The sequence below is a fragment of the Elgaria multicarinata genome, chromosome 10 (assembly GCF_023053635.1).
Source record: "Elgaria multicarinata webbii isolate HBS135686 ecotype San Diego chromosome 10, rElgMul1.1.pri, whole genome shotgun sequence".
Classification (NCBI taxonomy): Eukaryota; Metazoa; Chordata; class Lepidosauria; order Squamata; family Anguidae; genus Elgaria; species Elgaria multicarinata.
In genome coordinates, this window is record NC_086180.1 from 53,424,815 (window position 1) to 53,447,182 (window position 22,368).

The window sequence follows — 22,368 nt, forward strand, 5'->3', positions numbered from 1 at the left end:
AAAACATTCACACAGCTTTTAGCCAGGGAGGTTCTTGTTTTTGCCAGATAGTTAACTTTGCTTTGCTAGTGCATACAGATTTTACTGTCTTCCCCTCCTAAATCAGGTATTTTGTCGCCATAGGATGAATATGAGTGACCTGTGCCACAAAGTGACAAAAGACTGGCAATTTCCTGAGCTTTACAATGCTGCATATTCTAATGCCAAGCCATTATTGGCTTCACAGAGTTGGCTTGTGTCTAGCTTGGAGGGAGACTTTGAGGCTCATTAAGGACAGAGATCTAAATTCAGGCAGGGAAACTGGAAGCTGATTTGTATCAGGCCAGAGTTGTAACTTGCTTTTGTTATTCAAGATATAAGGAGAACTGAATATTATAGTTTGTTATGGGAACCCTGATCAAAGCAACACATGAAGGATTTACGTCAAGTGAAAGCTATGCAGAGTTTCAGCCAGAATAATGACAATGACTGTGTTCAGACGACACATTAAGACAGCCATGGTGGTTAAGCATTTTGAACTAAACATTATGGTTTCACATGTCGTGTGAACCATGACATAGCATGTCATTTGAACCATTCCTAACCATGGTGGCTACATAACCATGGTTTAAATGTGCCTGAGGAGCTCTGTGCCTGGATCCTGCCCTCTTTTAAATCTGGTCACAGTATAGCTGCAGTGCAGCTCCTGCAGCTTTAACTGTTGTGATGAAGAGGAAATTTCACCAAGTTCTCCATATATACAAATGACACCTGCTGAAATTCCCTTTTCAATACAACTGTTAAAGATACAGGAGCCCTGTCCTCCTTTTCATATGGTCAGCCTAGTTAACAAGCCACCCTGTGGAAAATGTGCTGCATTCAGACAACACAATAACCCAAAGTTCAACAACAACAGCCAGTTCAACAATCACTCAGTAGACTTTATGGATGAATGGGGGTTTGAACCTGGATCTTGGCAGTCGAAGTTCCTACTCACTGCACCACTGACTCTCACACAGGCTTTTCAGCGTTGACACTCCTGCCCAGTGGAGCTCCTACTTCCAGAACAGGAACTACCTACCAGTAGCTTGTATTTGCCAGCCTTTTGTTTATTCAGGTTCTGGTGTTTCTCCTCTGCATGTTTGCTGCATTATTGTATGTTCTATAGGTAGTAAAGTCTGTTTCATTTGTGTCTGAATAAGGGCCCAATTAAGTTTCCAATTAAATGTTGAAAGACCATTCATGAGATCCTTAAAGATCTAGTTTACTGCTTTCAGGGAAATAAACAAGTCTTTTAAAATAGTCAGTCTGCTTTGAAAGTAATATGCCAAAGTGGGAGAAAAAATGCCATGCCTATTTTGCTGCTGAAGGCTGAAATAGCAAGGATTTTTCTTTCTTGCCTCCCTCCTCTTCCCGCTTCCACGTAAGAATTTGCCCCAATCATGAATGGTGGCAGTCTAACCACATTTTTCATTTCCTCCCACTGTAAGCCTGGAGCCTTTCCTCTCTCTTCCCTTTCGACTCTCATTTAACCATCAATGAGGCCAATGCAAACATTTTTTAAAGATTTATTTCAAGCAGCTTCTGACATTTGGCATTTGCATTAAGACCTCCAGGACCCGCTTTTTTGTATTTGTGCCTGAAATGCAGGGGGAAATCCTGCAATTTATTTATTTATTTATTTATTACATTTTTATACCGCCCAATAGCCGAAGCTCTCTGGGCGGTTCACAAAAATTAAAACCACAATAAAACACCCAACAGGTTAAAAACACAATTACGAAATACAGTATAAAAAGCGCAACCAGGATAAAACCACACAGCAAAATTGATATAAGATTAAAATACATAATCTATAAAATCAAGTTTTATAGATTATGCATCTTTAAAGAGCTAAACAAATTCTGCTCTTCTGTACCCCTTTTGGCAGTATTTTCCATTGTGACTGTTCTAGACAGTGAGTGGAAGGACCTAAGTTAGATCTTGAAATTCTAAAGTTAGTAAAGCATTACTTGGTGTCATTGTCATAATGTGTCTGGAACTAAAAGGGGTGATGTGTTTACATGTTACTGAACAGACTATGTTACTTGCAAAATAAAAGTATTGTTTCATTAATTTAATCCTATATTTCAATTATTGTGCTTTCTACTTTGATTCTACTCTAGAATCAATCAGCAGCCGGCAGCATGGCTTAAATAAGCCATGGTGGCATGTGGCACATGCCAGCCACTATTGTGAATGTTCAAGCTGTGCTGGGTAGACATTGTGTGTTGTTCTGTCATGCAAGCCCAGGCAGGGTAGCTTGTTACTGTGAGTAACAAGCCACCCAGAACCCATGAGCTGTTCTTGGGTTCTTGAGTGGCTTGTTAACACAGTAACAAGCCACCCTACCCAGGTTTGTATGATATAGCACCTGCCCGCTGCGGCTTGAATATTCACAATGGTGGCCAGCATGAACCACAAGCCACCTATTTAAGCCACACTGCCTGCTGCTGATCTTGTGAACTGGCCTATAATTCTTCCTAGGTAATCATGGAATCTTACAGAGCCAAAACAGCACCACTCGAACACAAGGAGAGAGGTATCAGACATCTGGGGGCAATCCCATGATTTTAGAAGTACAAAAAACCTTTAGCAAGTAAGCTGATTCTATTCTGAATATTGCAAACTGCATTTTGGATGTAAGCATAACAGCAAATCATATGCTGTGTGTATGCCACAGTTTTTTGGAGTACAGAAAAAGCATATAACGTGTCTTTGGGTCCAAAATTTAGCTCTACCGTGGGACGTCTACGTACAGCACCTGTGGTGTTGGCAGTGGACTGATCTACAGCAGGACACACGGACTCCTCCCTCCTTGTCATGTGGCGGTCGAGGTCAGCTGGATCAGAGTCAGCACATACTCAGGGTGAGGGGTGGAGGGAAAGTAAATGACTGATTTTACAGTTTCAGAGCCAAGGGCTCTTGTTACTTTAAAAAATTCATTTTTACTTGGTATTTCCCTTTTCCCTGTCATTGGCTTTGAAAAAGGAGTTGAACTCATATTCAAAAGATGAGGAAAGCAATATGTGCCCCGGTTGGACAGCTGTCCCCATCCCACTCTCAACTGGTTGAATGAGTGGAAGAAACCCAGCAGTTTCACCACCGGCTCAGGGTTTTGAAATGGCTTTATCTGCAATTAGGAGCTGGACAAAGCTAAACCTCACTCTAATCTTGGGAATTTAGCCTAAAGGGATATTAAGCGCACAGTTCAGTCTCTCTCTGTCTCTTGGAGATCTAAAGCTTTGAAACCTTCTAACAATGGCCATTTCAGTCTATCTCCAACTTTAAAGACACACCCTATGTTTTTCATCATTCTCATTCTTTTGCCTCCACATTCCTTGGCAATTTTCTGGCCTCACTGTATTTCTTACATTCCCATCCTCTCATGTTTGTTGTCCTCCTCTCACAATATCATATGCCTCATCCACACATTGCCTTCGGTATGTGGAGGAACCCAGAAATGGCCTCTCTGGAAGATTCTCTCCATGTAGGCAGTGTAAACGATAGCAGCATCAATTGTCATGCGATACTTCGGCGTGGTGAGGAGAAATTACACCCCACCATCTGGCCCAGCACTACGCATTATGGTGTGTGGAGACCATTCCAGTATGATGAAGGTAACCTATAGACCAGCCTTCCCCAATCTGATGCATTCCAGATGTTTTGGACTATCAGCATTTCCGATCATTGGCCATGTTTTTTTGGGCTGATGGGAACTGAAATCCAAAACATCTGGAGGGCATAAAGTTGGGTTAGGCTGCTATAGACTGCTCCTTATTGTTCATGGTTTCCATTTGTCAGAAGGCTTTTTAGGGTCAGGGAATGACCCATGACCTATTCTGACCTATTGGCATAAATAAGTTACCTTGGCTGGTCTCAGTGCAGTTCCCTTCTTTGGCCAGAGTTGGGTATTTGTGCACACTTGGGCCTCCAGTTCAGGACATACTGCAACTTGAAACTCCCAACAAGGTTAAAGATACTGATCTGAACTTAGACAATAGTTTTGTTTGCAGGATTATGTCATTTTTGTCCCAAGTTAATAGCCTTGAGCTTTCAATGCCGTGGTATGTTGTATTCAGTACTCTCATACCGAAAGAAAGCAATTTGCAATTCAAGTCTGGTGACTGATACGCCACACTCCTTTCTTGTGACAGGTTGCTGAATTCCATAAAGCCTGGATTGGTCAAAAAGATCAACAGACTGCCAACTCCCATTGCAGGACTGGTGAGTATCTGTAACTGAGATGTTTTAATTGTCTTGTTTACATCCCAGTGTTGTGGTGGCCGTTCTCCTGACATCTGTTCCAACAAGGTAATGTGAGTGTATCTCTGTCTTATTACACCAGGGCAGCATCTACAAAAATTCGCATTGCTGTTAGTGTATCTCTTGGAAGAAATTCCAATTAGGGCTGTCGCCTGGCCAATTTTAGATTGGCCTGAGCTTTTTTCATCACACAGATTTTAAAAAAATCATAGGACAAGATAACTGGGGGGGGGGGCAGATGTTAAAATCTGAATGTTAAATAAAGGAACTGAAGATATTGAAATTTATTTTATATTTATGTGAATTTTAAAGTTTATTTTATTTTATAGAGTTATATACAACTGAACATATTTAAAAGTAACTCTAAGTGGAATAAGCAATGTTTAGGCTTTTCTCTCTCTCTGAGAAATGCAACAACTCTAATTCCATTCTTAGTTTTCTCTATTTTAACAGAAGCATTTTGGAATATTAAATATTTCTCTGTTTATTGTGTTGGATGAGACTCTGAAATAATCCCCGCCCTCCCACCACCAGTTTTTGGCAGACTTTTCCAAATTTTTGTGTCTTTCTGTGAAAAGGCATGCCCTAACCTTCCAGAATTATTTCTGGTATTTATTTATTTCCAAAGTAAAATGATCCATTTGTAATTTTTAAAAATTCTGTCACCTCAGTTGCATAGTAAATAAATTAACCAGATAAAAGGACCGGCTTATAGACAAAATAGGTAAGGTAAATCTATTATTTTGTTAGCTGCTCTGTTCCTCTAACACTTCATCCTTAAAAGTAAGAGCCAACATCCAGGAAAATAATGGTCCCTGAGCCTATGCTGTAATCAATAATTTTCTCTATTGCATTTCTATATTGCCTAATAGCTGAACCTATTAACAAAAAGCATATTACAGATGGCCTTGTAGCAAACTGGTTGTCAGTTCCTCTGCCCCACGTCCAGATAATTGTTCAGAATTTGAAGATAGGAATAGAAAAAATAATAATGACATGTAACTATATTTAATGATATTCAACTTTTGAAAGTTTCTCCCTATACTTATTTTCTGACTGTCCTCTCCTTACTGTCAAACTTTGGATTGTTAGCTCCTTGGGTCAGGGATCAGGGCCAGTTCCGGGAATTTTGCACATTTGTGTGTGTGTGGGGGGGGGAGGTTCTGCAATTTGTGCAAATTTCTGAGCAATTTGCATAAATTACAGTACAAATTACAGTAGCCAAATGTGCAAAATTTGTGGAAATTTGGATGTAAATTGTGAACATTGAAGAACCTTTCCCCCCAAAACACACGAAAAACTTTCCAGAATTTGGGGAACAGCCTGCATCTTGGCTCACAGAAGCAAAGTGAGTTATACACACCATGGAACTCGATTGAGCTAAAACATAACCGGATTTCCCAGTGATGGACATCCTTAGGTACAATGCACTTTCTGTACGCCACCACAGCTAGGATCTTTTTCTCCCTTTTTTTCACTTTGGCAGTGAAGGGCAGGTGTGGGAATGCATCCTGATCCCTAGTGCATAGTTATTACAAATTGGTTCTAAATTCTAAGTTCTAATCTGCCTTAGCACTCAGATTAGCATAGACTATTGTCTTGGTTTGGGTAGGTCAGTCTCAGCTTTAAGGAATTGGGGGGCAAATCCAAGCATGGAGAGGGAATGCTTGAACAGGGTTTTACGTTATGTTTGTATGTTATGCTTTTTATAGTTTTAAATTATATATATATATATATATATATATATATACACACACACACACACACACACACACTGTTTTTAACTTCTGTAAACCACTCAGAGAGCTTCGGCTATGGGGCGGTATATAAATGTAAATGTAAATAATAATAATAATAATAATAATAATAATAATAATAATAATGTGTATTTTTGTAATAGTTTGCTCTGTCTGAAACAAGACTATTTCTTAGAGAATATAATCACCACCACCACTTCCTATTTGAATTTGTATGCTGCTTTTCCAAGATAAAACCATGCTCAAAGCTGTTTATAACAACATCACACTTTTTTTACATAATAAAATACAGCAACAGTTTCAGAAAAGTAACTAACCATAACAATCAGAAGATTTAAATTGTCTTACAAATTATGCATCATATTAATAAATATCAGTGATACAGGGCAGACAATTTTCCCAAACAAAATTTAACCCAATTCAAAAATGTTTGGAAAACCCACATCACTAATAATAAATATACAGTAAGGTTAAATTGTCCACTAAGATTCAGGTCTTGCACAAAAAGAATTACAAATAAATAACTAAATAAAAATCATTGGAATACTATAACAAAAATAATACATCTTATCAAAGCTAAATGTAATCCCAACCACAAACACTAAATGATCCCCCATCCTGCTGGTAACAGCTTTTATAGCTGAAGTCTCTCAGGCCCATTCCCTCACAGGACTGGTGGAAGTGAGGAAGGTAGAGGAATGGGGACTAGGTGTGACAGGATTCAAAGTTAGATGGTCTCTAGCCAGTAAGAGTATAGTTTCAAGATAATATATTAAAAATAGGGAAACATCTGGGCTGGTGGGTTGATAGAACAGAATGTTGAGTTATTGCTGTGAGACATGAAGGTTCAGTGAGAAGTCTTTGTGAGGACATGGAGTGAGATAGAAGAAGTTCCAAGGAAGGAAGTCCCTAACTAGACATAATAGTGGCATGTCTCGGGTCTTAGAATGAAGGTTTTATAACAGGAAAATGATGTTTGAACCCTCTTTCCTACTTCTTGTTTTTGCCCTCAGAACTGTTCCCCACCCTGCCCTGCCCACTGCCTAACTTATCTCCTGGCTGGCCTTACTTTCCCACTTGGAACCCGGCTGGAGAAATGTGGTTGGATGAGCAGTTGTGGAGAGAAAGTTTCAGCACTTCTCTTCCTCTACTTCAAATTGTTATCCCTTGCAGCAGACCTGATTTCTAACATAACAGGCCTGCCACTGTCATGTTAAGTAACATGATGGTGAGAATATCAAGGTTTGGAGATGGATTCTCTACTCACCACTCCTGTTGATATTCCTGAGGAGAAGAAATCAAGCTTCTCAACTCCTATTGGTATACTACTTAAGAATATTAAGGGAGAAAATAATTGTAAGCGTATACCTTTCTCTGCTCTAACTCTACTATTTAATGCAACCAGAAAATAAGTAACACAAACTGTGTACTAAGAGGTGTGCCTCTGAAGCTTAGGTGTCTGATGCACCTGTGGGACACTTCTTTCTTTAGCTAGCATAAGATCTTGTTTATTATATAATCTGCAGTTGGCTTGGTGTAGCAGTATATAATCGCTAGGGTGAATGTACTGGAAAGAAATATGCATGACTCACTGTGTTGTGCCAGAATGGAAATTGCCCCTAGAAAGTCAATATTTTTTCACTCCCAAAGGTGGGTTGATTTTCTAAACTCTGGAGATTAGTTCTGCCCAAATCTGGAGGTCTACTTTGGAAGGCCTCTGTAAATGTACTTGAGAAAATATGAATCTGTGGCCAGTAAACAAAGTCCAGCGTCAATACTTGGCCACTTCTCCTTGATCATGCACTGTTATGAATAAATATTAAACAATTAAAAGAGATTCAATGCAGCATAGAGGTGGGACTGATACATAATTTGGGATTTCTTTCATGTGCAGAGCTAAGGTAAAAAGCATTCAAGAAACAGCAGTTTTGAATAGTGGGAAATGTTTATAGAGCACATGGTGAAATTATTACAAGAGTATTAAATGCATACATCTGCAAAATGCTTTATGTAATCAGGAGTTTCAAGATCTTCAGAAGGGCTAATCCCCCTGCCGTTGGTGGATCACCAAAAAGGATGTGATGCAAAGAATGAATGATACTAAAAACAAATGGAATTCTGCAGAGATATCTCTATTTATGCATCTTATTTTCCATATATCCTTCATTGCTCTTAATGCCATTCTATGTTAATGTGCATAGGTATATGTGGAGGCTTCTCCCAACTGAATCCCGTTTGGTTTTCCCTACAGCAGCAAGCTCCCCTAGCCCCAAAGACTCACCCAAGAATCTACTAGAAAATATTTATTTGGTTCAAGGTTAGAATTTAGACCCAGCCTACTTTGTAATTTTAAAGGGTGGGTCCAGCCTACCTAATTCTTATTATCTGGAAGTATCAGTATTTAACTTGTGTTAACAGAAAATATTGGACAAATTCAATGTGTTTTCCTAGGCTCAGTCCCCCGGACGTTGTATCGGTTCTTGCTGCAGTGGGTTGGGCCAGTTCATGAATTTTCTGGGAATTTTGTGCAATTTTTTATGCTCTGAAATGTGAGCAAATTTCTGAAAAAAGTGCTGGGTGGATGCCGGGAATAACTTCCAAAATCACCATCCCTGTGTGGCTTGTTATGTCATCCATGCCCAGGTGGCATGGCTTATAGGAGGGAAGGAGGAAACCACCTCCAATAACCCTGTAACAGCCCATGTGTTATGGGAGAGTTTATTTCACTACAACAGGCCATGCTACCTGAATTTGGATGACACAACAAGACTTGCTGGGGCAATGATTATGGAAATTACGCCCAACACGTGCTTCCATTTAAATAAACCATAGTGGCTTATTTAAATTGAAGCAGTGCATGGTGGCTTATTTTGCTCATGTGAACAGGTTCAGTGGCATCTGTTGCTTCTCTTTCTCACCACCAACTTTGTCAGGGCCAGAGCAGCAGACAGGTGAACAAGCAATTTGCAATGCTGAAGAGGAAGAGCAGCTCCAGGGTGCAAAAGACACATACTCAGAATTAAAGAATTTTGAGCCCAGGAATTTGTTTTGAGTAGCAGAATTGAATTGAGTTTACAGTTCTTCTACACAAAACTCCACTCGTGGTCATTCCAAGCTTTCTTCATTTCAGCAGTATAATTTGGTGGATGAGGTGGGAGTAATTTTGTTGCCATTGTTAAAGAATCAGGAGTCAGATATCCTTGCCAATCTCCTTAAAATGATCCAGAGATCTACCAGTAGATGCCAACCTACCTTCTGCCTGCCCCTGGGTTACAGTATTGAGAGAACACATTAGGTGTTGAATTTTAGTAGACATTTCATTTTTCAAACCTAGCATTATAGATGTGATATGTGCCTTCAGATATTGCTCTCAGGGCAAATGTTGATGCTTTGAAGTCACAAGACGGCATTTCTATAGGAAGGCTTTCCCTTTTCCCTCAAGTTTCCTTCCTGTCTCTAAATAGTGTCATTTTGTGAGAAAAAGAATCACTTGTTTCAAGCTTATCTTTTGTTTGACTGGGTTGAGTGGCGTTTGTAGCATTACTTTAGTTCCGTACACTATCCTTAAGGGAATTCAGACATTTACTTCAGAGGGTGTGTGAAAAAGGAGTCAGAAATAATAGTAGGAAATGGCAAAGGCGAAACCATGTGGCTGAACTATAGCTGCACTCATGCCACTCCTTGGCTCTTGGTTTCAGCTCTAATGAAGAAAGTCCTGTATGCCACAACATTGGCTTGCAGAAATGCCTTTGAAATATTTTCTGTATAGAAATTGGGAAGAAAGTTCTCCGTAAAATACTATACTGTTTTGTAAATGACTGCAACCCTAAAAGAAAGAGAACTATAGCATAATGGATAATAAAGAACAGTTTCCAGGAAAACTAAACGCTTATTAGGTTATGTTCTTAGGAAGCTTATTTTGGCACAACAATATACAGGAACTTGATCAAAGCCTTGTTGTAGGAGTGAAAAATGCGTATCTATTGGAGGCTTGTTCTAATATCTGAGCTGCTGTATAGAATTTCTGTATGGCTTTGGGCTTTACACAGTGAGTCAAAGATACTTGCAGACTCTCTCTCTCTCTCTCTCTCTCTCTGTGTGTGTGTGTGTATGTGTGTGTGTCAAATGTTAAATAAATGCAGTAAATTGGTTAAAACCCATTCTTAAATAAGTGGGTTTTTTATATGAAAAAGACTGAGAGATGTATTTATCTTTCATAATAGAACAGATTTACATAACAAAGATAAAACTAAAAATGTGAAGAATTTGTATGGGTGTAGACACTGGCAAATTACCAGGACTTTATTTTTGTTTTTAAAAGAATATCATGCTGGAATAAAGCAGATGTGGTTTAGTCACATTTGGAACATCCATTGTTTTGCTAATGAATATCAATTTATTTGGCTTTTCTGCAACTTTAAAAAATCCTCAAAGTATATTTCTTCATACTTTTTCATGGTAACGGTTTACATTTTCACTTCACAATTTCTTCCATTATTGTTAGTGTTGCTGTCTGACCTTCTTTCCTGCTAAACACAGTTATATACTTCGAAACAATTTTGAAAAGTAATGATTTTTCCCCTTCTTCCTTTTTTCTTTCATAATTGTTCCATATTGAAAAGTAAAGTCAAAACAAAATAAACATAATAAGACCTGAAGCTTACCTTTTTAAATTAATGGCAATCCTGTGGGAACCATAAGATATGTTGGATTCCTCCCCAGAAGGCCATACACTAGACTCTCCCAAAATCGTGGAAGGGGTAATCCAAGATCGGATTGTTTCTCCAGCTCCTCATAGCCGTCATGGAAAGCACCGTGGTGGCTGCTCTTCTGAGGTCACAACAGTGATCTTGGAAGACCTCAGGCACGGAGGAAACGTGGCACGCTGGTGAGGGGGTGGGGAAGGGGGAGGCTTGGATCTGCAGGATCCCATTGCTTCTCCATCACCTGTCCCCATCCATTGCTGATAGATGAGCTAGACAGGCAAAGAGGCGCATCAAGCTGGCGTTGTTGTTTGCTGTTTTTTGAGGATGAGGAGGAACAGGAGATGAAATTGCCTCTGTTGTTTCCTCCTCCCTGCCTGACACTTATTGGCAGAGTATACGATAGATAGATGAGTCTGATCTTGGACTCTTTGGGCCTTGCTAGACCTGCTGGCTTATCCCAGCAGGGAGGTGGGGCCAAGGCGCGCTAACGTTAGCGCGCCTCGCCCAGGGTTCCACACACTGGACGCGCAGGGACGACACAAGCCCTGCAGCGTCCGGCATTTTTTTTTTTTTAGTTTAAAGGGGCCGCGTGCGGCCCGAAGACTCCGGTAAGGTAAGGGTTTTTTTTAAACCGGGGGGGGAAGGATGGCAAGGGGGGATGGCAAGGGGGGAAGGCGGGTGAGAGAGCGCCGCGCGCTGCCGCCTGAGCAAGCAGGCGAGTGGCGCTTGCCCGGGCAAGGCCTGGCATGGGGCGGCATTGCCCGGGCAAGCGCCGCTCACCTGCTTCCTCGGGCGGAGGCGCGCGGCGCTCTCTCTGTCACCCACCCTCCCCCCTTGCCACCCCCCCGCCATCCTTCCTGCCCCTCTCTTCCCCCCCCCGGGCCGATGGGCACAGCGCTCGTATGAGCGCTGTGCCAGGTCCGTGGCTTTTCGTGGCTACTTGCGAGTAAGCGAGTAGCCGCAAAAAGCCACGGAAGTAGCTAGACTTCCCCCAGCCCCGGCCTGAGGCCGGAGCTGGGGAAAAGGCGCGCCATAAGCGACTTTGCTTATGGCGCATTAGACGAGGCCTCACTGCGGCCTGCCGCCGGATTCCCCTGTGCGTCATCTGGACGCACAGCAGGGAAACCGCGTCTGAAGGCGCGCTAAGGCCTCGTCTCGGAAGGCCCCAAGTCTATCGGGACCACAATCCATAAGATTGTGCTCAAACTGTGTGATGTTATAATAACAAAGGAATTGCTTGTACCATAAACAATAAATTTATAAAATTGTTTTACAATATTCCCAGAAGAGTATATGGCTGTATTTTATCTTGAACTCTCACTCCAGAGCATAATAAATAAACCAAATTCCTCCATAAAAAAGATTTTACTGTATTCTTCCTTTTCATACTTTGATTATTTGTCAGTTTAACTGTATACACTTTATCCCATGCCCAGTTTAACCAGTTATCCAAGGAGTGTGTGTTAATTTCCCCCTACTTAAAACTAACAGCTATTCATGCAGCTATTAATATATAATGCATCATTTCTGTACCTTCTGTTAGCATTATGTTTTGGGCATAGCTCAATAGTATCACTAATGGATCTAAAGGTAATGTATGTCCTGTTATCTTTTCAATTTCATTTAAAACAGACGTTCAAGTTTTGGGACAGGACCAAAATTATGCTATATGTCTGCTTTAGAATGGCTATAACAATGGCAATTATAATTTACTCTTGAATAAATCCTGCTGAGTCGGGCTGGAGTCAAATACCAATGAAAAACTAATGTCTAAAGGTTTTCCTTAAAATACACATGTAATGTTTGTTGTGGTACATTTCTCCAAATCCAGTTCCAAACCTTGCATGGTAATTCAGTCTTAATGTCCAATTCCCATTTTTGTTTATATGAGTTTCTTGGTAGATCTAGGGCTTTGCTAGACCTACCGGGTGTTCCGTCGTTGAGGAGCGGTGAAAGCGGCTTTTCCCGTTCAGCCGTGACGCCTCATCATCCACACCTGCCTTTGATTTGTGGCGGAAGTTTGCGCCGGTTGTGCTGCTGCCGCCGCGAGCACAGTTGCGCAGCCACACCGGCCTGATTACCGCGGCTTTTTTTTTTTGCTCAGCGCACGGTTTGCGCGAGTCTGAAAGACCGCAAACTTGCGCAGCCGTCAGCGATGCCGCCGCCGGCCCCGGCGGCGGTGCCAGTGCCAGCTGAAGTGCTGCTGGTGCTGTTGAGGGTCAACATTGATGCGGTCACTTCCTGATGGGGGTCGTTGCGGGTGTAATATGACCTGAGGTCAATCGTCTGCATGGGCACTCTGTGCCTACATCTCCCATCATGCCTCTGAGGTGTCAGCGCCGATGACCGCCTCTGTGCCCTCTGCCCCATCCCAAGGAGCCAACCCACATCTGGCCGTAGCCATGGCAGCAGCCCACAAACAGCTCTGCCCTCTGCCAGCCTGGTACGCCCACCGCGAGGAGTCACCAACTCCCCATGAAGGCGGACTGTGGGATGCCCGGCTTTCCGAAAACTGACCCACGCAGAGGTTGCAGTAGAAAAAACAGGCGCACATGCCCCAGCAGCGCACCAGCCACTTTTCCGGTCCTCCAGTCCTGCGCAAATTGTCACTGTGGAAATAAAAAAAAAAGCCGCTCTGCCGCGCTGCCCCAGCTGGCGGGCTGGGCGCAAATGGCGGAGGCGGCTTGACCGAAGCCGCTGGCCACTCCCCTTAGCACACCTTTTCCTGACCAGTGCGGACCGCAGTGACCTCACATCCTCCCACACGTACTCCGAATTAGCACGGGCCGCCAGGAAAAGGTGCACTAGAACTCACTTTTTTAAAGTCGGGAGAAAGAGGCTTCACTGCAGGATAACGACAGATCCTGGTGAATGTCATCTGGAAGCCTCGACACGACTGCGGAAGGTAACGCGCGCTACAGCCTCGTCTAGTAACGCCCCTAGATCTCCAGTTAAATTACATATTTGACTTAAGGTTTTCTTAATTTGTCCATTACAAATCAATATTTCAAACTTAGTGCTCTCTCTAAGTGGACCATATTTCCTCAATAGCTTACTGAGCACGTCTAAGTTACAAATATTGAAATATTGGAGGTCTAAAGGGTATCATTTCCTCAATTATATTTGTAGTTCTTTTAACTCCTTTAGCATAAGTTTAACTTCAAGGAAACCTATTTCTTCTCATGCTTGTATATTACCTAGTAAGACTTTATTCTCATATTCTTCATGATATGAGTTTTCCTTATTTAAAGCTCAAAGTTCACAGGTGGCCTGCCGTGGTTCTTTTCTTTTAGGGCATAGCTAGATGGAGCGATATCCTGGTGCATCCACATGATGCACAGAGCATCCCCGGAGCAGGGAGGGATGATCCCTCCCTTGGCCCAGGATATCGCCCTACCCTTTAATCATCGTTTTCCCACAGTCTTAGTATGATCCCGAGACCACGGAACGTGTGGCTGGAAATTGCATGTTGCCCCAGCTCCTAGCGAGTAACTGCAAGGAGCTGAGAGCTGGGTACAGAGCTCCTCAGGAAATATTGGAGGTCTAAAGGGCGTCATCCTCAGGAGCTCTGTGCCCATTGGGGGTGGGGTGGGGAGACGAGGTTTTTTTTTTTTTTTACGGTTTTCAGATGAGCACTCGAGTACTCCTTGTCCTTTAAAAAACAAAAACAAAAATGGCGGCCGCGATGTCACGCACCACATGTAGACAAGGGCGACAATCTCATGATCAAAGAATCGCAACATCGTCGCCCTCCAACCCCCTCGTCTAGCCATGGCCTTAGTCAATATCGTTATCCATGTGGTTAGGATACACGGAGTGGGTGGGGAAAGCTAATATTGACCTGGAAAGAGTTAAACAGCTTCTCTCCAACTACCCTCTGACTTGCACTTGCCCAGGTTGCTTTGGATTAAAAACCACAGAGGAAAGAATTGTGCAATTCTGTGTAATGTCTAGTTTGAGTCTTATGTTTCTGTAGTTCTTGGCATTCATAGCCCTTGAGCATTTATGTGGGTGAAGACAAAAGATGGAATGTTAAACATTTCTACCAGGGCATTGCAACAATTGACTGCGGATTCTGTGGTGTAGACTCTGTCACTGCTAACCAGTTATTTCCTATGGTTGACCCAAGGTTTAACCTCTAAAAAAAATTCATCTTGAAATGAAATCTGTGGTCTGGAACTGTGAATTGTATCTTGGCTCTTCAGATGCTAGAACAACGGTTCAAACAGCTATGTTTGTACTACAACTTTTCAGAAGAATAATGGAAGAGAAGAGGTTAATGTACATCTCCTTCCCAAATGACTTCTATTTTATATGTGTGACCGTCATTTTTTAACCCAGTTTTTTAGGCCTCATCTCACAGATTTATTTTCCATTCATTTTTTCCTCCCATTACTACTTGAATTATGGCTCTTGGAGAGACGAAGCAATCTTATAAGCAGAATCTTTTCCCCTGTTCCTAAGTTGAGCCATAAGTTGTATTCATACTCATACATTTTGTATGGAAACAGCAAAACTATTCTTGTTTGGTTGGAAACGAAACCTTACCTAATTGTGAGATCTTTTTTCTTTTGAAATCTTATCTCAGACGACTAAAGCACCTGCAAGAGTTAGCACATGCTTTTGCCTCTGTGAACAAGGAGAAACTTAAGGAAATGGCAGTTAAAGGAGGGAAAATACACTTTAATTCAGTAAATTTGGGAGGGGGGGAAGGCAGGTTTATTGAGCTGAGTACTTGCTCTATAAAACTTGGTTACCCCCTTCTGCAAACTTAAAATAAAAACTTAAGTAGGGTTGATGGAAATGCATTCAGCACCACTGAAAAATTCAGCAGTTTTGTATGATTTACGCAAGTGTGGTGTGTAACAATAGCTGTACCTCCAGTATACAATAAAACAAACTTGCTCTTTGGGTGGATCTGCTCTCTAGCAAGGTGGACCTGATTTCCTGCCATTCTAGCATAGCAAATAAGTGCTGAACAAAGAACAAAGTCTTCTTCTTCTTCTTCTTCTTCTTCTTCTTCTTCTTCTTCTTCTTCTTCTTCTTCTTCTTCTTCTTCTTCTTCTTCTTCTTCTTCTTCTTCTCCTTCTTCTCCTCCTCCTCCTCCTCCTCCTCCTCCTCCTCCTCATTCATTCATTCATTCATTCATTCATTCACCATTACATCCAAATGTTGGTCCACCTTGGTCCATTTCTTGTCACACCATAAAGAAACAAACAAGCTACCTGTGAACTCTATGGGGGAAGGGAAACCCAGCTGAGTAGTAAAAATGAAATGGTCTATATTTTCCTGCCACTGCCATTCAAATTGACGTTTAATCATCAAAGATGACATGATATACCAATGTGACTTTGTTTGTGAATCTAACTTACTTAACCCTTTGACAATAATTTATCGCCTCAAGGTAAATGCTTTAGAAAGATAAAGGAACATAATTTCTCTTATCACCTACCCACTTTCTTCAGTTTCTTTCATGCCTTTGTCTGAAATGGTGTTGTCTGGAGAATTCCTTCCTAGTAGTATCTTATTCTTTCGGGTATGTTATTGTCTAGGCCATGATAGCATCGCTGTTGGAACTTTCCATAAGGATTCGGCTGGTGCAGACATATTGCTGGCTCTTGGCTCACCAAACCTGAAGGAAACCAATCTTGGGAACGAGCACTTCCTCCCCACAATGCTGGAGTAATTTCCCAGCCCTTTAACCATAGTTAAGCAGTTTGCCAACCATGATGTGAACCATGGTTAAGGCTAACAAGGGTTCCATAACGTAGGTTCTGAGATAGTAGTTTGACGTGGATTTTAAGAAAGGAGAAATTTGCTCCAGGAAGGAGAAATTCCTTTGGGACAGGAGAGCATGTTCCCAAGGCTGGCTCCAGGTTTGTTAACTGTAGTTTCCAGGGAGCCGCTGACTGCACTGGCTGCAATGGCATTCTCCCCACTCTGTTTTTAGCCCTTTATGAATAAGCAACAGCAGAAAAGACTTGTTTAGTAGACCCTTTTGCTTACTATGTCTGCTCTGAGCCCCTTTCTCTTTCCATTCACCTCCTCCCCTCCCACCTCAGCCTTTGCCAAACAATGATAGTGGATTCAAAACAACAGCAACAAAACCCTGGAAGTAGAATAAGCGCAAAATAAGTAGATGTATACGCCCAATTTGCATATAGTGGTAAAATCTGGGTTTTCTTAACACAGAGATCATGTTAAGCCTGGCGCACACACTGCTCTGAGTATACAGCCCTGCGTTGAGAAAATAAAATGCTTTCAGTCTAACGTATGGTTATGCATACTTAAATCCCATTGATTTAACTCAACTAGTGCTGGATTGTGGCCAGTGTCTTTCACTCTGTTGCTTAGGACTGAGCTTATAGAAACAAATGAGAGAAGGGGGGAATCATTGAGTCATCTGAAAGCAGCTGTTTTGAACAGAAAAGGAACCTTGTCAGAATAATTCCTTGAAGCAAATTTTCTTCTCTGTCCCAGAAGTTTTTGTTAATGGATAAGAGCACAGAAAATAACCTTGGAAAGTTACATGGAGTAGAAATGCCGGAATTTCCTGTAGGTTTAATTCCCCCGCCCTCCTAAAAAAGAGAGCAGGGATTGTTTTTATTTTTGCACAGGCTGTGAATGTGTGTACCTTTTAATAAGATTTGAATATTAGCTGTTAATGTTATTTTCATCCAAGTTTTGTATGTGCCAACAAATACATGATTTCTGTGGGAAGATAACATATGTGTATGTATGAAAGATGAATTAAAAAGGAAGGGAAACTAAGACAAAGAAAAGTAACTAGAAGTTGTATTGCTTATCCACATTTATCATTTGTAAGTCTCCTCAACTGTCCCTCCACCTTCTCCTTCTGAACTGCATTGCTAATTCAGGTGGAAGAGATACCATAAAAAATGATAAAATGTGAAGTGCATAGCCTGGCTTGCCTATTACCTTCCCCAGTGGTAATTGTACTAGTGCTGCTTCCCTATAGAAATTAGAGAGGGGGAAAACTCACAGTGAGGGTTTGTCTTTGTGATTGTGCCTCTTTAGGAATGAGGAACTTTAGGACTGAGGGCCAAATCTGCCCCTCCCCACAGTGTCCCAGTCTGGCCCTCTGGGTTCCCCAGCTTTTCCTGGCCATATCCCTTTCTCTGGCCTTAGCTAGACCTAAGGATTATCCCAGGCAAATGGAGGGATTGTCCCTGCCTGCTCCCGGGATCCCCTACACAGGGATGTTCCCGGGACATAGGGCTGGTCTAGCCATGGCCTCTGACTAGTGATCATTTGGTGGTTTTCCAGCTTTTGTATTCCCCACCCCACCCCATTCTAAAAGGTTGAAATGCCTCTGCTAAGGCAGTGAGAGCTTTAAGCTAAACCATGTTAATATTTTTTGGTGTTTTGGCCCTGCCCTTTTCGCCTTTGGCTTTGACTGCCACTGGAATGTGGCCCCCAAGGCTTCTCTGAAATTTAATTTTGCCCTGAGGCTGAAAGAGGTTCCCACCCCTGCTTCGGATTATAAACCTGCAGGCAAGGTCTGTCTTGTGTTTATTGATTGAATGTAAGCTGCTCTGGGATCCTTTTCAACTGAAGGATGATATAAAAATGCAACAAACAAACAAACACCAGAATCCATACACCAATCCTCTTCCTCTTCTCACACCCATTGGCATGATCACAGTCACCAGCGCTAATTGAAGAGTAGCTACTGAACATGATGCTTAAGGGAATACAAAGTTACTCATGTGCTTCAGACAAAGTTACCCATCTTATCGGATACAATATAAACACAACAAAATTAATACAAAAAATGGATTGCTAATCTGTATGTTGTGTCATCTGGGGAAAGTAAATGGGCTCAGACACCCAATATCTGATGGGCTGTGGACAAGGATGAATAATTGCCATGTGTATGAGACATGGGGAACACTAGTCAGAAATTAATGCTCACATATTGAAGCGAGCAACAATGAGTATAGTAACTATGTAGACACACTACTGGATTACAGTGTAGTGCTTGGGGGAGTACTTTTTTTGGTTAATCAGGATGATACACCTTCTGGCCATTTGGTATCATCTTCCTAGTCTTTCTTTATAGTGTGTATATGTGTATATATGTATTGCCATTTCCATAGGATTGAAACAAAAACACTGGGATTTGCTTGTATTCATTTGTTAAGGGCGCAATCCTATGCATGTTTAGACAAAAAAAAGTCCTGCAACTCCCAGCATTTCCCAGCCATCAGGGAGTTGTAGGATTTTTTTCCTGTCTAAATATGCATAGGATTGTGTCCTAAATGTATAGTCCAAGATCTAACAAAAAGACATATTTGCATGAGAGAAAGAAATCCATGCCCACACATGCAGCACTTTGCTTGCTATTTTCATTACAGCAGTTCCCACTGTGGAAGATCTAAGTCACTTTTCAGTTTACAAAACAGCTGATCTCTTTGACAGTGGCAACAGCCGGGGTATGTGTAGTTCTCTCCTGCACATTCATGTTTCTTTTTTGTATCCCAGCTGTTATTATGCAGATTTGACTGGCTTAAACAATTCAAATATTGGAGAATTTTGTTTAGATAATAAGGGCTTTTGGTTTGGGTAAACAGAATATAAGAAAGAGCTGAGCAGGGCAAGTGATAAACACGTAGTTGAAGGCAAAACAACTCACACTGATTTACCCTGATCATTTTGGCAGTCAGGCCTCCTGAAGCGTCACAGGGAGAGCTTAATGAAGAAAAACATCTGATGGTAGCTGCTGTTGCTGAAGCATCAACAGTATTGTGAAATGCACAGCTTGAAATGTCCCAAGTTCTGCCTTTGTTCTTAGGTTGCCAGTGATTAAATGGGTTATATATTTTTGCTGCTTCTCTAAGTGATCTTAAGAGCCAGTGTGTACATTATGCTTGGCCTGGGACACCACCATAAGCATTCTTTCTCGGCTGCAAATGTCTAGCCCGTGGATCGTTGACAATGCATGGAGAGTTTTAAAGCACATGTCAGTGGCTCCGAGGAATATCCCATTGAAGTGTGGAGACTGTTCATGTGCTAGCAGCAAAATCTGTGGCATGAAGCACTTGTGCAAGATGTGCTGATCTTCAGTGAGGGCTACTGGCAGCCAAACTCTGTGTCCATCATCTCTGCTCCATCATAATGGTGTGCCAGAAGAAAGAGTTGTTAATGCCTTAATCCTGTGATCAGCTGCTCTTGAGCTTCACTGATGCAGCTGACCAAAAGATTCCACAGCCTGTCATGTGACCTGCTCAGGCTGACCACTTGCTGACTCAGCAACTTGTCAGGTGACAGGTGGGACCAGTGGCCTTTCAGCTTGTTCTATTAAACCTTCAGGAACTGTCTTGGTTTCCAGGCTGAGCAGCTTGCTTTCACAGTCACAACCTAGGGATGGATGGATCAGTCTCTTTGCAGCCTGTGTCAGTTTTGCATGTGTTCCAATCATACGTCCATTCTGTTTCATTTCTGCATTAGTCTGAATGTTTGTTTGTTTTTTGCTTAAGTAGCACTTGAAAATCAAATATATTTCCCTAAAATGTGATTTTTGTATTCATTTACCCCTAAAATACAAATTTTGCATGGATTTCTTGAGCTGAGAACTGCACAGCAAAATGTAGAGAAGTGCACAATCCAGAGGTCTCAACTGTTCCAATCCACATATTTGACCAGGCATTGTGAATTAGGTTGGTTTGCTGAAAAATGTGGACCAAATAAAATCCCCAAGCAACAACTGAATTGCTGCTTAAGTTACTGCTCTCATTGGCTACCTGTCTGCTTACCTTGCTTCACCCTAAAGCAAGGATGGGCAACTTGTGGCACTCCAGATGTTTTGGACTACAACTCCCATCAGCCCTAGCCAGCATAGCTAAAAAATCTGGAGGGTCTTAAGTTGCCCACCGCTGCCTGACGGACCGTCTATTGAAGTACAGCCCAATAGACTGTGTACCTGCTTGCCCTTCTGGATTATGCCTGGAATCGTGTCTCCCGCTTTCCAGCCCTGATAGCTCTCCTTAGGCAGTCTCTCCATGATGATGTGCATAGAGTATCCACTAGCCCAAAGGCTATCCAGCAACATATTCAGAATAACCCTGTGGTGCGCTCTAGTGCATAGAAGTCTAGAAAGACAGGAGAGGTTAGGCTAGAACCTAAGTGGGGGGATTATTTTATTTATTTATTTTGCATTGGGGAGCATTTAAATATGCAGTTCCGTTTCCCCCCCAACCCACCTGTAAGTGGAACAATGCCGACAACCTTGCTTATTCCAAATGCGTAGATCATCTTTCAGTTTAGCAATGAACGTGGGGTGAAATGTTTTGATGGGACTCCAGGCCGTAATGTTTTGATGGTGTTTCCACCTGACCCTTCTTGCCTACTTTGCCTTCTGCTGGTAATATGCTAGCACTGAGTGATATGTCAAGTTATGTATTAGTTTGTTTTGTTTTTAATTTTGCTCTGATTTTATTGAAGTACATCCTGTGAGATCCAAACAGATACGAACTATTTCCCAAAAATACAGTTTCAACTATTATCTTGTCTCTGATCAATATTCGTTCATTGTAATATCTTGGTAATGTTGTGATTTAAACCCAAGTGTGTTTCATCTAGTAGTGGGTGCAGCTCTTGCCACCTTCTTGGTCACTGTTGCGTGTGTTTTCTGCTCTCTCCTGCCAGCAAGCTAGCATCGGATTGAATTGGTGATTTTGTTCCGGTTGGCCTCAAATGCTCTTTTGTCCATAGTTTTTATCTAATCACAAATTAAGCACTTAATTTTTCATGAATGCCATTACACAATCTCTTGAGCAGTTCACGTATTATTTAATTCTTGCTTTAGACTTACAAACTGGCTTGAAGACCTAACAAAGCTTTTGCAACGACTGGATTTTGACATGGCTTTTAGGAACTATTTAGCTGAGGCTTCTCAGGAGAAGATCATAATGCCTAGGAATGTTTTCCTTGAAAAGGCAAAAACAAAAATAAGGGGTGATAGCAGAAACTTGTTCTCTTTGTTCTGCAGGAAAAGGTTTGTGTAAGCAAATCTGCAGTACAAAAAAATATTTTAAAAATCTTGATAACTCATAAATTACCATTCTATTGTGTTTTTTACATATCATGCCAGACTGGTGGTTTTAAAAGATGGATAGGAAGAATTTGTTTTGTAGAATTTAAAACTGCAAATAGATTAAAGGCTTAACCAAACATATTGGGACATATTTGGGAATGATTTGTGTGTGTGTGGAGGGGGGGGATTTCTTCCAATAGCAGAATACATTGTGAGAAGAGTTCAGTAGAACTCCTATTGCTATATCCTGATGTGACAAACTGGTATGTCTGCACCTCTAACCCTGTGACGTAAGATAGGCTGCAAGACACCCTTTGTTTATATTCCTCAGAGGTAGGATGGCCACCAGCCACGTGTTAATAACTCTTATTTAATATTTAATACTTACTAACTCTAAACCAGAACACGTGGGAATCCAGGCTTTTGGCTGTTATATATGGAGAAAGACAGGCTTCTTTTCAAGAGCTTCTTTTAAATTTCTTAAAAAGGAGTCAGCATGTTTGTCAAGTAGTCCAGACCGCCCTTCAGACTAGGCAAAGAACCAAATCCAGTATAATTATTAAAG

The 22,368-nt window shown here is 41.6% G+C and overlaps 1 protein-coding gene across 1 annotated transcript in view; it reads left to right on the forward strand.

The window, feature by feature from the left end:
- LIMCH1 (LIM and calponin homology domains 1) overlaps positions 1 to 22,368 on the forward strand; it is a 205,945-nt gene that overhangs the window by 85,551 nt on the left and 98,026 nt on the right. Inside the window, exon 3 of the mRNA XM_063136424.1 lies at positions 4,176 to 4,245. Within this exon, the coding sequence (XP_062992494.1) occupies positions 4,176 to 4,245 (70 nt within the window). The remainder of the gene's footprint in view (positions 1 to 4,175; positions 4,246 to 22,368) is intronic.